General features: G+C 58.3%; 1 protein-coding gene across 7 annotated transcripts in view; it reads left to right on the top strand.

Annotated features, from left to right (window-relative positions):
- MROH1 (maestro heat like repeat family member 1) overlaps positions 1 to 15,255 on the top strand; it is a 38,059-nt gene that overhangs the window by 1,059 nt on the left and 21,745 nt on the right. For all 7 annotated transcript variants that reach the window (XM_083358971.1, XM_083358968.1, XM_083358966.1 and 4 more), the window contains exons 2-18: positions 6,283 to 6,428; positions 6,646 to 6,777; positions 7,066 to 7,228; positions 8,010 to 8,108; positions 9,210 to 9,361; positions 9,531 to 9,671; positions 10,648 to 10,740; positions 10,957 to 11,035; positions 11,118 to 11,231; positions 11,530 to 11,603; positions 12,151 to 12,270; positions 12,722 to 12,832; positions 13,061 to 13,205; positions 13,627 to 13,667; positions 13,978 to 14,119; positions 14,423 to 14,475; positions 15,082 to 15,189. In XM_083358971.1, coding sequence (XP_083215097.1) covers positions 6,283 to 6,428; positions 6,646 to 6,777; positions 7,066 to 7,228; positions 8,010 to 8,108; positions 9,210 to 9,361; positions 9,531 to 9,671; positions 10,648 to 10,740; positions 10,957 to 11,035; positions 11,118 to 11,231; positions 11,530 to 11,603; positions 12,151 to 12,270; positions 12,722 to 12,832; positions 13,061 to 13,205; positions 13,627 to 13,667; positions 13,978 to 14,119; positions 14,423 to 14,475; positions 15,082 to 15,189 — 1,913 coding nt within the window. The remainder of the gene's footprint in view (positions 1 to 6,282; positions 6,429 to 6,645; positions 6,778 to 7,065; positions 7,229 to 8,009; positions 8,109 to 9,209; positions 9,362 to 9,530; positions 9,672 to 10,647; positions 10,741 to 10,956; positions 11,036 to 11,117; positions 11,232 to 11,529; positions 11,604 to 12,150; positions 12,271 to 12,721; positions 12,833 to 13,060; positions 13,206 to 13,626; positions 13,668 to 13,977; positions 14,120 to 14,422; positions 14,476 to 15,081; positions 15,190 to 15,255) is intronic.

The following is a 15,255-nucleotide window of genomic DNA, read 5'->3' as shown; positions in this document are numbered from 1 at the left end:
ATCTCATATTCAGCCTTTTTTTAAAAATTGGCAATTCCAGAAATCGACTTTTCGCTTTTTTTCTGTATACGAGGTTTCCAGTCTTTTAAACGAGTATCGCCAGCAAAAACCTTCCTTCCCCTGAAGGGTGGCAGCGCCCAGTGGGATCTCCGAAGGGGGTCCCCTCAGCTCCTGTGAGCAGATGGGGATCCCGCTGGGTCCTCTGTCAACTCGCTATCTTCACCGAAAAAGTGGTGCCAGGGCTGGGGTGCCGCCCTTCGCACCCTGGCCGAGTGGGAGAGCAGCCGGAGGAGGTTAATTCACACACTCCCGGACTGGCTGCTGAACAGATCTCACCCAGCTTTCAACTCCATCTGTTGTGGGAGGAAAAGGGAACCGCCTCGCGTTTGCTTCAGCAATGTGGTCACTCGCCTTCCGGTGTGCTTAACTATCACACAGAGCCACCCAATGCAAGCTGCTTTGGCTCCATTTCCCTGGGAGTCGAGCAGGGCCCACGGCTTCCCATGGGGCTTTGGCGGTGGGGCATTGGGGACCTGAAAAAGGCCCCTGGAGCCCCCTTCCCTAACAGGCTCCACCCAGCTGCTGCCAAGTGGACAGCAAATTTGGTGCCCCCAGCAGAACAGAGGAACATTTCAAACCTGAACAGAGGCCGGGAAAAGCCGCTTGGAGTCACCTGGGGGGGGGGAAGGTGGGCTGCAGAGCAGTTTAATAACAATCAAAACAGGCACTCTCTTTGCTTACAGCGATAGGTGGATAAGCCAAAGCAAGGTTCAGTTCCCCGCAGTAGTGGGATTCAGCCGGTTCGCACCACTTCAGCAGAACCGGTAGCTAATTTTTTGTTGCCCAGGCCCAGAATGTGCTTCCGGAAGCGGCATCCAGACAGATGTTCACCTATTTGAATCCCACCAACTGGTTCTCTGGCAGATTTCTCTAAAACTGGAGTGCGAGCTAAGTTGTCAAGGACAGCCTGAACAATTAATTCATGTTTCAGCCAATTAAGGGACCCAGTGAGGCCTTCACTGAACGAGCTGTAATATTTCCTAGCTCTGACCGCTTCTACTGACTGAAAAGCCTTACTGAGCATCTTCCTGCGGTTTTCAAACCAGGTTCCTGTTCTCTTCCTCTTCCTCCTTTTTCTGTTGCCGTTACAGGAAATCCCCATGTATTGTAAAAACCTTGAGCCGCGTCTTTCTGTATTGTATGGAATGGATGTGAAAATAAATCAACTTTGCTATGAAATTGCAGATAACCGGCTTTTGGCAAAAAGCAGCTCTCTGTACGAAGTGCTTAGCTAAGGCCCCTGATTTAATGGCTGGTTAATATGAAATTATCTCGTTTGCAGCCCTTTGAGTAACCCACGGAGAAGCGTCAGTGGAGATTCTCAGTCATCCAAGCCGTCCTGGTCTCAAAAGCGCTTTTTTCAGGCAAGGGGGCTCTTTTTCCCCTTGGAAAACAGTTGCTGGAGCAGCCCTCTAAACTGGAGTGGCTCCTTCCTGACTCGCTGGGACAGAAGTGGTTTTGTGCGCTGCACAGAGTCCGCTGGAGGAATCGGGTGGCTGTGATGAATTTGAAAAGATCAGAGGGAAGGAGAGAAGCACAATCGGATCTGCAAGGTTCGGTTTCAGAAACGAGGCGCTCCGGCCTGTCTCCAGCGCCTGGTGCAGCTGTCAGGAGAAGGTATTTGGGACCTTCTAGAGCACCACCCGGGGTCTCCAGCGCGGCTCATGCCAGGCGGAGAAGGCACCTTCCGCCACGGGTGGATTGGAGCTATGTGGCATGTGCCACTTTGCCAGGCAGTCGAGCAGACATCGCAGGCACAGGGGTCCCTCAAATAACACAGCCTGCTTTTTTATTATTATTATTTCTGGGTTCCCCCCCCTTTCTTCCTCCAGTGAGCAGGGGGTTGAACTGAACACCTCTTGGGCCTTCTTGGCTTCTGCTATCTGGAACCTCCCAACTTTTGACAGGTCACAAAATGACATAAACCAGACAGGCTGGAGAGACGATACTCTCCAGTGCTGCCTAGCCAGGCTGACCTTCTTCGGAGATGCAGAAAAGCCCGAAGCGGTTACTTGCCAGGGCTGTTCCGCAGCCTGTGCTGAGCGGGAAGGGTTAGAGTTGGGGTTTGGAAAACTCGTTTGGCGTTGCCTTTTTAAATCTAGGAAGAGAGGAAGCCTGCCAGGTGGATCCAGGACACCCTTGACCGCTGAGCGGGCCCCCTGGCCAGGCTGCTGTCCCTCGCGGGGTCCAGTGTGGGTGACCCTGCTTAGAAAGCGCCCTTAGAAAGTGTACAGGCCGGACCGCGTGTCTCCGTCCTTGCAAGGCTTCCTTTGTGGGCTCCTTGACCGCCCTGGAGTTTAGATGGAGGCCTTTTTCAGATGACCCAGGAAGCCTCAGGCCGGCCACCACCCTCGCCCTGGCTGTGGAGGGCACACCTGGGGCACCTAGGATGGCTTTGCTGCCTCCTGCCCATTGTGGACCCTGCGGCATGAGGAGGGGGCCCTTTGGAGCTTTGGGGAGCGCTACCTGCTCCCCTGTTGCAGGCCTGTCTTGCCTCGGACAGCGTCAAGGTTGCAGAACGCCGATTCTTCTGTCTGGGCCGCTGTGGCACCTGCAGTTTGGAATGGAGTTGTGAAGGGTGAAGATTCAGGGTTTCTGCACTGCTTTGGGCTTTGAACTCCACACAGGGCCTGCGGGCGGCTTTTTGCTCCTTCGTGCCACAAACACTCTTGTAACAGCACATGAGTGTTGCTGATCTCATTGTGCTGCAGTCAGCCTTTTCCAGAGCAGCCCAGGACTGAAGTCTCTGTCCGAAGGGGGCATCTCGGGGCTCCAGAGAATGTTCCCTGGACGCTTCCTTTTTATCTCACATTTCTTGAATATTGTCCGTCTGGCCGGCTTCACTTGTTCAGCTCTTTTCCTGCGCTTAGAACTGTGAAGCCTTTGCCTCTTCAAGTGCCGGCTTGGCACAGTTCCCTGCCTCCTCCTGCCCCGCTGCATCCCCACCAGGAAGCCTGTTCTGCATGGGTCAGACCCCCTCCTCAGGAATTACGGGCAGCGCTAATTAAGAAGGCTTCAGAGAAGGTGAAAGAAGTCGGAGGAAGGCAGCCGAGGTGATCAGGAATTAGAGACGAAGTCCACGGAAGGGAGACTGGAGGGGCCAGGAAGGTTTAGGCTGGAGAAGGGACAGAGAGGGGAAAAGTGATAACAGCCTTTGTGCAACTAAAAGGGTCTCCGGGTCTCCAACCTCTACCGCCTTAAGACCTGTGGACTTCAACTCCCAGAATTCCTCAGCCAGCATGGGTGGCTGAGGAATTTTGGGAGTTGAAGTCCACAAGTCCTAAAGTTGCCAAGATTGGGGACTTTTGCTATAGAGTAAGAACATCTGGTTGGTTGCCTGTTGGAGAACATCTGGTTCAGTTGCCTGTCCATCTTCTAAGACTGATGTCCAGCTGAAACCTAAACCTTTGCTTCTTCCCTGGACTCCTGGAAGGGCAGTTCCCCCACCTTCTCTACATGATAACACAGGGGTCTTCAAACATGGCCCTTTTATGACTTGTGGACTTCAACTCCCAGAATTCCTCAGCCAGGCATAAAAGGGCCAAGTTTGAAGACCCCTGTGATAACACTTCTGATGCTTAAACACAGCTGTCTTTGTCTCCTAGCAAACTTTTCTTGTCCCGGCTCCTGGTTTATTTTTCTTCACTTTAGTTCAGGGGTAGGCAACCTTGGCTCTTTTATGACTCCTGGACTTCCAACTCCCAGAATTCCTGAGCCAGCCTGGCTCAGGAGTTCTGGGAGTTGAAGTCCAGGAGTCATAAAAGAGCCAAGGTTGCCTACCGCTGCTCTAGTTTATCAGCATCTTTCCCAAGAAGTGTCTAGGACTGGATGTAATATTCTGCGTATGACCAATTCCAAACCACGAAGAATGATTTATCTTCATTTTGAGACACTTGTGCAAATAATCAGTGCTAAAGTGGGATTTGCTCCCTGTTTATATAATGCCTTGTCCTGCCAGTGTTGGTAGAGTTGTGGTTTTCTCCTTGGTAGTTCCTGGATTAGGGCATTGTTTTCTGCTTGATTGTTTGTCTAGTGTTAATCCCTGCTTATCTGGTGTTCGCTGCTGGGGAAATCCGAGAGGTGCTTTTTCCAGAAGGCAACTGGGCTGACTATCTTGGTTTTTTTCCTTTGAAAACATTTCGCTTCTCATCCGAGAAGCTTCAGAACTGGGACAACCATGACCTGGATGGTTGGGAATCTCCACAGGCAGCTGCTGGAGAAAATGTATTTTGGTCTCTTTATTTCCTCCTTCGCTTTTTTAAAATTTTCTTTTTTGAATGGTGTGTAAATGTGATTTATCTCTATGTGTCTGTTGGTGACTGAGAGTCAAGCTTCCAGGAATTCCCTAGTGCTTTTCGATTAACTTGGTCTAGGATGCTCATAGTTTCCCAGTTGTCACATTTTGTGAAATCAGAGTTTTCATTGTGTCTTCTGACAGCAGGCTGGTGTTCAGGATCATCTGCTAGTCTTCGGCCTGTCTGTCCTACATAATGGCTTCTAGAGCCCTTCCATTGTAGATTGTACAGGACTCCAGTTTTATTCTTCCTGGACTACTGGGTGTTTTGCATTGCTTAAGATGTTTTGGTGGGGAGCAAATCCCACAATTTAGAATCATTGGGTTGGAAGTGATCTTGGAGGTCTTCTTGTCCAACCCCCTTCCCAAGGAACGAGTCCTCATACCACCCCGGACAAATGGCCATCCAGTCTCCAGTGATGCAGCACCACAGTCCCTGGAGGCAAGCTGCCCATTGGCTAATCGTTCCCCCTGTTGGTTTTGGCTGGTTCTCCTTGTGCCTGTTCTGCAAAGATGTGTTCCTGCAGCCCAGGCAGGAGGGCTGGTGAAAAGATCCAGCTGGATGCCTTTGGCTGCCCTGAGGGCCCTCGATCTGCGGATTGCAACAGCCTCTTCCACATCCCCGCCTCGAAGCACAGAGGCCGAGCATTGTGGGCTCAGAATACCTGGCCTCTCTTCCCAGCTCCTCCTCCTCCCACCTAGGCTATCATGGGCATTTTGATTTGAACAGCATTTTTCAGTGAATAGCTTAAACTGACTTCTGTACCGTGGAAATATATTGACAGAGTTGGCAGAGACCTTGGAGGTCTTCTAGTCCAGAGCTCCCCAAACTTTTGGGTACCAGGGCCTGGTTATGTGGGGAGAGGTTTTTCCGTGGACCGGAGGGGGCCTGCCTTCCACGGATGGGGCTTTGCTTGCTTGTGCGGCCCCGGTTGCTGGCATGCTGTGGCCTGGTGCTGGTCCATGGACCGGGGGTTGGGGACCCCTGTTCTACTCCAGTCCCCTGCTTAAGTAGGAGACCCTCTACCATTCCAGACAGATGGCTGTCCAACCTCCATGATGGAGCACCCACAACTTCTGGAGGCAAGGAGTTCCACTGATTGATTGTTCTTTCAATCAGGAAATTCCTCCTTAGTTCCAGATTGCTTCTCTCCTTGCTTGGTTTCCATCCGTTCCTTCTTGTCCTGCCTTCAGCTGCTTTGACACACACACACCCCTCTTCTTTGTGACAGCCCCTCATGTACTGGAAGGCTGCTATCGTGTCACCCCTTAGTCCTTCTCTTCATTAAACTAAAAAAGGTAAAGGTAAAGGTTCCCCCGCACACACGTGCTAGTCGTTTCCGACTCTAGGGGCCGGTGCTCATCTCCGTTTCAAAGCCGAAGAGCCAGCGCTTGCCCGAGGACATCTCCGTGGTCATGTGGCCGGCATGACTAGACGCCAAAGGCGCACAGAACGCCGTTACCTTCCCACTGTAGCGGTCCCTATTTTTCTACTTGCATTTTTACGTGCTTTCGAACTGCTAGGTTGGCAGAAGCTGGGACGAGTAACAGGCGCTCACTCTGCTACGCGGCACTCATTAAACTGGACAGACCCAATTCCTGTCTGTTTTAGCCTTCAAGCCCCCTGATCATCTTTGTTGCTCTTCTCTGCAATCCTTCCAGCGTCTCAAACTCTTTTTATTTATTACGTTTATCTTAGCAATCCTTGGGGTGTTTCTCTTGGGAAGCGCCTCTGAAGGGCCCAGAGGTTTGTGCTGATGGCATAAAAAGGCATCTGATGCCATTCCACATTAGTTCAGATCTTTGCACGCTCAGATTAACCTGTGGACGTCCTTGTGATATTCGGCCCAGGGGGGCTCGAGCAGAGTAGCTGGTGCCAGCCGGCAAGAGATGCAGGGCTGTTGGCAGTCCCTCTGGCTCTTTTTCAGGGCTGGCCATGACTCTGATGGACGCCACGGCCGACAAGGATCCCCTCGTCCAGGAGCAGATCTTCAGTGCCCTCTGCTCTTTGGGCAGGGCTGAGCCCGAGGAGGTCTTGAACGCCTGCGAGGAGTACCTGCGCCAGCACGAGAAGGTGGGGCGTCCCAGCGTGGCTGTTGCAGTAAAAAGGGTGGGGGTGGGGAAAGGTGTTTCTGCCTGGATGGGCAGAAGGGGAGACTCTGGAGGGCTGTCCTGGAAGGCGGCCTCCTTCGCAGCTGGCGGGCGATGCTCTTGCAGCTCCGGAGAGTCGGTGCCAGGTGCAGGTTGGGGCTGCCTCGGGCACTGCCCCTCATCTCTGCCTCCTTTCCCAGCTGGCCCACCCACACCGGGTCATCCTCCTGAGGGCCATGGAAGCCGTGGTGAAGAGCAGCCTGGCTGAGCTGGACAAAAGCACGGCCAAGATCGTCATCTTCCTGGCGTCCAGTGAGATGACCAAGTCTAAAGTGAGCCTGGGAGCTGCCCAGGGGACGGGGCGGAGGCATGTACCTGAAGGGTTGCCTGACCCTTTGGCTCCTTTGGCCTTCTCACCCGGAGGCCCTGAGAAAGCCACGTCCACGACCTGAGGAGGGGCCGGGGGCCGCTGGGCCACTTCTGGGCATCCTGGCCTGGGTTGCTGCTCCCATCAGCTCTGCCCACCTGGCTGCCCCCTTGTGTTGCCGTGTCCACTTCCCGGGGAGAGGGAATGTGGGGATGGAGCGTGGGGTCCAGCTGTCCGTCTTGGGCTCCCCTAGGAGGCTCTTCCAGAGTGGCAGCAGGCTGCCAGCAACCTCCTGGTCGCGGTGGGCAGGCGCTTCATCAACCAAGTGATGGAGGAGGTGCTGACCAAGTTCCAGCCGGGGGTCCTGCCTCACTGCTTCGTCCTACTGACCTTCGCCAACCTCTCGGTGACCAATGGTGGGTGCGCCCTCAGGAGGAGGGCCTACAGCCTGATGGGCAGGGAGGCCGTGGGGGTTTTGGGGGGAGGGGTGCTTGGGAAGGCAAGCAAGGTTGGCAGCCTGACCCTCTTCTGCCTACTCGCTGCCGTGTTCAGTGCCTGGTGTTCCTCGGCAGAGGGTCCAAAACTTCCTGGGCATCATGGCGCAGCTCGTCCAGGCTCTGGCCCATTAAGGGACAGGTTGCCCGGTGGGCAGTTTGAGACCTGAGCCTCAATTTCTCTGTTTTCAGTGAACCTCGACTCGTTGATTTGGGGGCATCCGAGTCTTCTAAAATTTATTTTGTCAGGGAGCTTCCTCGAGTTTGGAGGAGGGAGTGATGTGAAATGTTGGAAAAAAATAAATAGTACATTTTGGAGAAATCTCACGTTATGAGCTTCCTGAGGGTGTCATGTGAACCAACACAATACTTTATAGGGACACAAGGAATTGCGCATCCTGTGGTGTCCCTTCAAACTGACCTTGTCAGTCCAGAGGATGCTCAGTCCGCAGAGCATCTGAAGGGCCACGGGGGGGGGGGGGCAGAGAAGAAGCTAAGCGGGGGAGGGGGGATGTGTGGTTTATTTATTTATTTGGCATATGGCCTGTCTATCCTACGCCGGATGACCTTATAAACATTTCAGCTAGATTAGCCAAGCAAGCGATGGTGGGGCTGAGGCTTTGCTTGTTCTCTGGAGGAGGGCCAGTTCCTCGGGGGGGGGGCTTCCGTTTCAAGCCTCCTCTTCCTCTCCTTCCTCTCTAAGTGTTTGGGATGGTCCCCTTCCTCAACTCCATCCTGGGGACGATGCTGCCTCTGCTGCCCCTGGCCAAGCAGGACAACACCAAGTCCGTCTTCTGCTACGGTAAGACAGTGTGTGTGTGTGTGTGTGTGTGTGTGTGTGTGTCTCCTCCTCACTGGACTTGGAGGTTCAGTTCTGGGACCTACAGTTTGCGGGGCTGCCCGGGCAGAGCAGGAGACGGCTGCCTGCACATTGCTCCACCTGTGCAGGTGTCACCTGCCATTGAGTACTTGCCTCCCTTCGTGCTTATTTATCAAATAGTGGAATAATCCCATTTTACCGGTTTGATTTTTACCCATCTCCCTATTTTCTGCGTCTTTCGCTTGTCTCTGTCCCAAACTGGTAAAAACGGCTGCCCACCGGATAGAGCCCTTCCGGGGGGGGGGAGTGTAGTGGGGTGAGACCTCCCGTTTTGGACTTCCTGGGCTCTGGAGGGGTGTGGAAGAGGCCTTTAGCCCAACGGCTACAGCCCAGGTCATCCGCAGAGGTCCCTGTTGGAGGGGTCAGAGCATCCCAGGGCTTTGGGGCTGGACAGGGTGATTCTGGCTCTGCCCTTGGGGCTCCTTGGGGCTCTGCTGGGCTTTTGTGGGACCCCTGCGTGGCTTGGTGAATTTTGCAGGGTGGGTTGTTGGGAGGAGGAGCAGGAAGAAGAATCCCACCCCCCCTTCCTTACCCCTTCTCCCCTCCCCTCCGCTCTGGGTTCTGGGAGGAGAAGCTAGCAAGAGTGGAGAAAAGAGCCACCAAGGTGATGAAGGTCTGGAGATAAGCCCTCGGATGAGGGAATGAGGCCTGGGGAGCCTCACAAGAGAAGCGTAAGGTGAGAGCCATCTTCTTGAAGGGCTGTCACAGAGAAGAGGCGGGGTGGGGTGGGGCGTCGACCTCTTCCTCAGAGCACCTGAAGGCACGACAGGACAGGGACAGGTGGAAACTCCTCGGAGGGAGATGTAAGCAGGAACTCAGGAAAAGCTTCCTAACAGTGAGGATGGTTACTCAGTGGAACAACCTGCCTCCAGAAGTTGAGGGTGCTCCAAGACTGGAGGTTTTCAAGAAGAGATTGGACAGAAACGGTAGAGGCTCTCCTGCTTGAGCAGGGGGCTGGACTAGAAGACCTCCAAAGGTCCCTCCAGCCCTAGGATTCTAGGTCTCTGGCGCATCCTCCCACAGCCTTGCAGTACTTCAGCGAGAGCATCCTGGAGTACCTGGCCAACCTGGACAAGGCGCCGGACCCAACTGTGAGGCGAGACACCTTTTCCAGCGACGTCTTCAGCGCCTACGAGGTCCTCTTCAGCTGTTGGCTGCCTAGCCGGGAGACCAAGGTGCGGCCGGAGGAGGAGGAGGAGGAGGGCTGTCTGATGATGGGGGTCTCGGGCTGAAGTTCAGCGCCTGGGGGGGAGGGCTACAGATTTCCTGGGATCCTGGCCAGGGTACAAGAGGGGCAAATCCCGGAGGGGGCCCCGTCGGTGACCTCCCCGCCTGTCCCCGCAGGTGCGGCTGGCGGTGGTGGAGGCCCTGGGGCCCATGAGCCACCTGATGCCCAGCGAGAAGCTGGAGGAGCTGCTCCCTCGCCTGATCCCCGGCATTCTGGCCCTGTACAGGAAGCCGGCGGAGGCCTACTACGTCTCCAAGGTAGGCCGGCGGGCAGGGCTGCCTCGGCCTGAGCGGAGGGTCCGGGATGGGGGTCCCCAGGCACCAAGCGGCCCCTCCCCCTTCCCTGAGCTGCTTCGCTCCCTGTGCTGCACGGCCCTGGCGGGTGGACGGCGGGGGCTTCCGTCCCAGGTGGGAGTTTGGGGGGCCGCAGTGTGAAGCGGGCAGAGGCCCCTTTTCGGGAGCCCAAGTTGGAAGGAAGCGGCTGATCGGGGGCTCCCTCCCTTCACCCGGGGGGGAGGCACCCTTCACGGGCACGAAGACGGCAGCTTCATCGCTTTGGCAGAGGGGGTCCCTGTACAGGTAGTCCTCGACTTACGACTGTTCGCTTAGTGACCGGTCATAGTTGCAACTGCAAAACACGATTGTTTTACACACGACCCTTGTGGCGTCCCCGTGGTCACGTAATCAAAATTCAGAAGCTCGGCAACTGGCGTGTGCTTTTGACGGTTGCAGCATCCCGGGTGTGTGTGTGTGTTTGTGTGTGTGTCACACGATCCCCTTTCGCGACCTCCTGACAAGCAAAGCCAGAGGGGGAAGCCGGATCCACTTAACGGCCGTGTGACTAACTCCACAGCTGCTTCGCTTAAACACTGGCAGGAAAGGTCACAAAACGGGTCAAGGCTCACTCAACAAGCGTCTCGCTTAGCAACAGAACTGTTGGGCTCCATTGCTGTAAGTCGAGGACCAGCTGCCCTGCCAAGCCCATAAGGCTGCATCCGAGCATGGTTTGCCTGATCTGGAGAAGGTTCTGCCAGAGAAACTAAAACCTTGAAACCTATTGAGTTACGGAGGGTGTTAATCCAGGAAGAGGAACCGCTTGAGGCTTGTGTGTGTGTGTGTGTGTGTGTGTGTGAGGCTGGTGGGCTCTCCCCCCCTCCCCCAGGGCAGCTGACGAGGGGGCTGGGCTGCTGCTGAAAGGTGGGGGGGAGCCATCCTCACTCGATCCCTTGAACAGAGCCTGTGCCAGATCCTGGAAGCCTCGGTCAATATTGGGAGCCGGACTCTGGACACGCAGCTGGATGTCCTCCTTGGGACCCTCCACCTCCAGGTAAGGGGGGGCGGCCAGAGGAGCCGGCCTTCCTTGTGCCTCCCAGCTGCCTGGCCGAGGTGGCCCCAGGCCTGGGTACAAACTCCCCCCCACCAGGTTGGTTCCTTGTGGCCCGGAAACTTCTCACTGGGGAGTGCCTGGGTGGGCTTCCTTCACCTGGTGCGCTTCTCCCCTCCCCCCTCCCTCTCTCCTCCTCTGACGCCCCCTCCCCCCCAGCTCTGTGCCCCTCTGGACTCTTCTCTGCCCATCTCCCTGAAGAACCACAACGAGCTCCTTCGCTGCTTCACCGTCTTAGGTGAGAGACCCTCCTGGGGCGGGGGGGGTCCCTCACGCTGGTGGCCCACGTGACCTCTGGGGGGGCCTTCCATCTGTTGCAGCTGTTTCATTCCCTGACCGCTTGCTCGGATTCCTGCTCCCCAAGCTGGAGTCCAGCAACGAGAAGACCCGGGTGGGGACGCTGACCGTCCTGCGGCAAATCATCAACAGCGCCCGTAAGGCGGGGGAGGGGTAGCTGGCTGGGGATGGGGGGGCAGCAGGGGCACTGCGGAGGGGGAGGGGCGCGTCTCCGCCTTGGAGGGTGGGGGAAGGAAAGGCTGGACAAGGGAGGGGCTGCTCCTCTGGCTCCTGGGTGTGTCAAGCTGGCAGATGAGGGCGCCTGGCGCATTGGCGGAGGAGGAGGAAGGTGCCTCTGATCTTGGGTGGCCTCGGGACCCGCAATGGGCCCTCGGAGGGGGTGTGGGGGCCCAAGGACCTCCGGGTGGCTTGAGCTTCTGCTCTGCTTCTGCCCAGCCGCTCAGATGGAGATCAAGAAGCCCGTCCTCCTGTCCTCCCTGAAGCTCCCCCTGCAGGACCACAGCAACAAGGTGAGAGGGGCGAGGCCCCCCCGCCTCATTTCTGGCCCTTGGCAGGCCGCGTCCCTGCCCTGCGAAGGCCGCCTGGCCCTTCCGAGCGGCATTTGCGCCTCTGCAGGTAGCCGATGCTCTGTTGCAGGTGAAGGGGGGAGGGGCTCACCTTTGCCAGCTTTTATGGGACGAAGGGGAGGGGAGGGAAGACGGAGAGTGCCAGTCTGGCACTCTCCTCCTTGCCAGGCCTTGCAGTCTGGTGGCTTCCCTGCCCACTCCCTGTTGGACTGCTGCCTGTGCAGCCTTCATGAAGGATGGCCGACTGCCTCGCCTGGCCCAGGAGCTCTGCCCCTCCAGAAGGCCCCCCCCCCGATGCCAGCCGGAAAGTGGCACCGGCAGGAGAAGCCCAGCTGGGGGCTGAATTCTGTGCCACACTTGCTTGCGCTTAGCCAAGGGCTCCCTGCTCCCGAGCGCTGCCCGGTGGGCCTCCAGCCCCCCTCGGGCGCCCGAAGCCACGTGGCAGGTGGCGAGGGGGCCCTGGGCGACCTCCCTCCTTGCCTCCATGCAGGTCAAGTGGGCCGTGGTGCAGATGGTCAGCGCCATGGCCCAGCATGGCTACCTGGAGCAGCCGGGCGGAGAAGCCCTGATTGAGTTCCTGGTCCGCCAGTGCGCCCTTCCTGCCGACCAGGTGAGGGCCTGGAATGGCTGGAGTGAGTGACCGCTTGACCGGCGGAAGTTTAATGCTCCCAAAGGGAGGCTGAGTACCGGGCTGGCACACCTTCCTCTCCTTCAAAGACTCGGGGTGGGGGGGAGGCTGGGCCTGAGCCCCCCTGCGTGGCTGGGCTGGGAAAGGCACCCCCCCTGCCCACCAGCCACAGGGTGAGGCGCGGGCCAGCTGGACTGCCCACTTGTGTGGGCCGGGATTGGGCGGAGGCAGAAGCCCACCCTACCCCCTGGGCCTGGCATTCCCACCCCCAGGAGTTCCTGTGTCTGGGGGGGTGGTGAATGGAAGGGGGAGCCCCCCCAGGATGGGCTCGGGCAGCTGCAGGAGAAGCCAGGCTGGTTCCGGCCCGGGTGGCAGTGCTTCTCCCCTCCTTCCTGGGGGCTTTTGGGAGATGTCCCCCCACTCTCCCCCCCAGGTCACCCCGCAGTCCCCCCAGGACCCGGAGGAGGTGACGGATGGCCAGGTCCGGAGCATCAGCACCAGCACCCTCTTCCTGCTCAGCAGCACCGTGGACAGGATGGTTGACGTGAGTCCCCGAAGGGAGGGCGGGACTCGGGGCTCGTGGTATACGTGGCTGAGGCTGCTGGGATTTGTAGTGGAGCGGCACTGACTGGGCGAAGTCTTCTTGCGGGGGGGGGGGGCTGAAATGCAGCCCACTCGGCCCTGCAGCTTCCTGGTCTGGCCAGGCTGCTCCTCGGGGGCTGAAGGTGGCAGCTGACGGGAGAGGAGGGGTCTGGCTGCGTCCCCCCTGCAGGTGCTCTGGCCGTCCCTTCTGGGCTTTGTGACCCCCGTGCCCTTGAGCAACGCCTTGGCCCCGCTCTGCAAGAGCCTCCTGGCCCTGGCCGCCCAGAAGCAGGAGCAGGGGGACTCGGACCTGCAGCTCCTCTACGACCCCGGGGGTTCGTATTGGCCTCTTGGGGGGGCTCGGGGACAGCACGGGGGGGGCACGGAAGAGTTCCTGGCAGCAGGTTGGCTCAGCTCTTCCAGTGGGAGGCCCGGCTGCAGTGGGTCTCTGGCGTCAGGTGGAGCCGGATGGGGACACGGGGCTGCCTCCCCCAATGCCTTTCTAGCTCTCTTCTCCTTCTGAGACGCAGAGCCTGGGGGGGGGCTTCCTGTTGCTCCTGGTCAGGTCCACACTGGCTGAGGCAGCCCAAAGCCGCTTGTCCGGCCAGGCATGGCCAAGGGAGGGTTCCTGTGTTTCCCAGAGGGGGGGGGGGGGCTTGGTAGGATTGACTGCATCTGTTGCTAGGGGCAGCCCAGGGGTGGGAGGGGAAAGCCCCCCCTCAAAACTGATGCTGAAGAATTGTGCCTCGCTTGCAGGAAACCTCCCGTCTCCTCATGCTTTGATGTCCCGGCTGCTGGTGAGCAGAAGGGATTCTTGGGGGGGGCACCATCCCTCTGCTTGGGGGAGGGGAAGGAGGTATTTCTTGCCCTGGAAGGGGTCCCCTTGCCGTCTGCTGGGTGTGTGTGTGTGTGTGCAAGAAAAATAACCCTATCCCCACTTTGGTGCTTTCAGGGCTGATCTTGGGCCGTTCTCCACCCTCATCCTGGGGGGGCGGTTAGGATGGGCTGGGCCTTCCCTCCCCCTCCCTCCCCCTCCCTCCCTTTGAATTCCCCCAGCCGAGAGGCTTTGGGACCCCGTCTCCACCCTGCCTTTGCTCCCCCCCCCAGATCGTGGCTTCTCAGCCGTACCTGGGGGGGGGCCGGGGGCCGGGGGCCCTGCGGCTGTTGCTGGTCCTGCGACTGAGCGTCCACCCCGCGGCTGAGCCCCTCTGGAGCACCAAGATCCCTGCTCTGCTGCAGCACCTGGAAGGTAAGGCTGGAGGGGGCCCTGCATGCCCCCCCCCAGTGTGGATCAAGCCGGGGTTCCCTCTCCTTGTAACCGGGGGGGGGGATGCCACCCTCTCCGCTTTGCGGGCCGGCCTGTAAATAGGATGGACCGAATGGCCTTGATTGACGGCTGCGCTGCTGATTAAGCCCGCCCCCCAGGTGTCTTCTCCTCCTCCTGAGAAGGGTGGCGTGGAGTGGGGGCCCCTGGGCTTGGGTCGGGGGCAGGTGTGGGGGGGCAGGGCTTTGGCCCGCCCCCTCGTCCCCCACCACTGCTTTGTCTTTCCAGCAAACACGGAGGCTTCCCTGTCCCTGAAGGACTGGCAGGCCCAGCTGCTCCAGGTGAGCCTCCCCCCCTTCCCACAAGGCCGCAGGGGAGAGCCAAAGGGGGGGCACAACATTACCCCCCAGCCCTACCTCTGACTGGGTGTCTTCGCAAAGGGCTGCCCTACGGCTGCTCTCCTATTTATACCTTGATTTGTATGGCCGTCCAGCTGCCGCATGGTGGCTTCCATACGGCATGAAACGCCAGCGCTATAAAAGCCCCAGAAAGAGCAATGGGGGGGGGTCCCTGAGTCCTGGGGGGCTCCCTTGGAGGGAAAGGCTGGGCTTGGGGGAATTGCTGCCTCCTGTGGCTGATTTGAAGAAGCTGCTCGGTGACCTGGACGAGCGGAGAGCCGAGTGTCCGACATGCAGCACCAGAGGCAGAAGCACCGGGGTGTGTGTGTGTGTGTGTGTGTGTGTGCCAAGGACGTGGGCGGAAGCTGCTGCTGTTGCTGGGGGCCTCCGGCAGAGGGTCTCGCTTCTCACACCTGGGACGGGACGGCCTTTGGGCTGAGGCCTCTGGCCGCTGCATGGCCACTCCGGAGGCCCCCCTCCCTCCAGCCAGGAGCCTTACGCTGGCACCTCGGGCACAGGCCAGCTTGAAATGCCAACCTCTCCCCACAGCTCCTCCAGGAGACCCTGGATGCCATTTCAGACGTGCCTTGGACCTCCCAGCTGGTCTTGGAAATGTGCAGGCAGCTGAGTGGCTACAACGGACTGGCTGCCGAGAAGGTCTGCTGGGGGGTTGGCTGGGGAGCGGAGGGGCCCCTCCTCCTGCCGGTGGTCTCCTGCAGACTC

This window comes from Vipera ursinii (assembly GCF_947247035.1).
Source record: "Vipera ursinii genome assembly, chromosome: 3".
In the NCBI taxonomy this organism is placed as follows: Eukaryota; Metazoa; Chordata; class Lepidosauria; order Squamata; family Viperidae; genus Vipera; species Vipera ursinii.
Note: the sequence above shows the minus strand (reverse complement) of the source record. Positions and strands in the feature narration are given on the sequence as shown.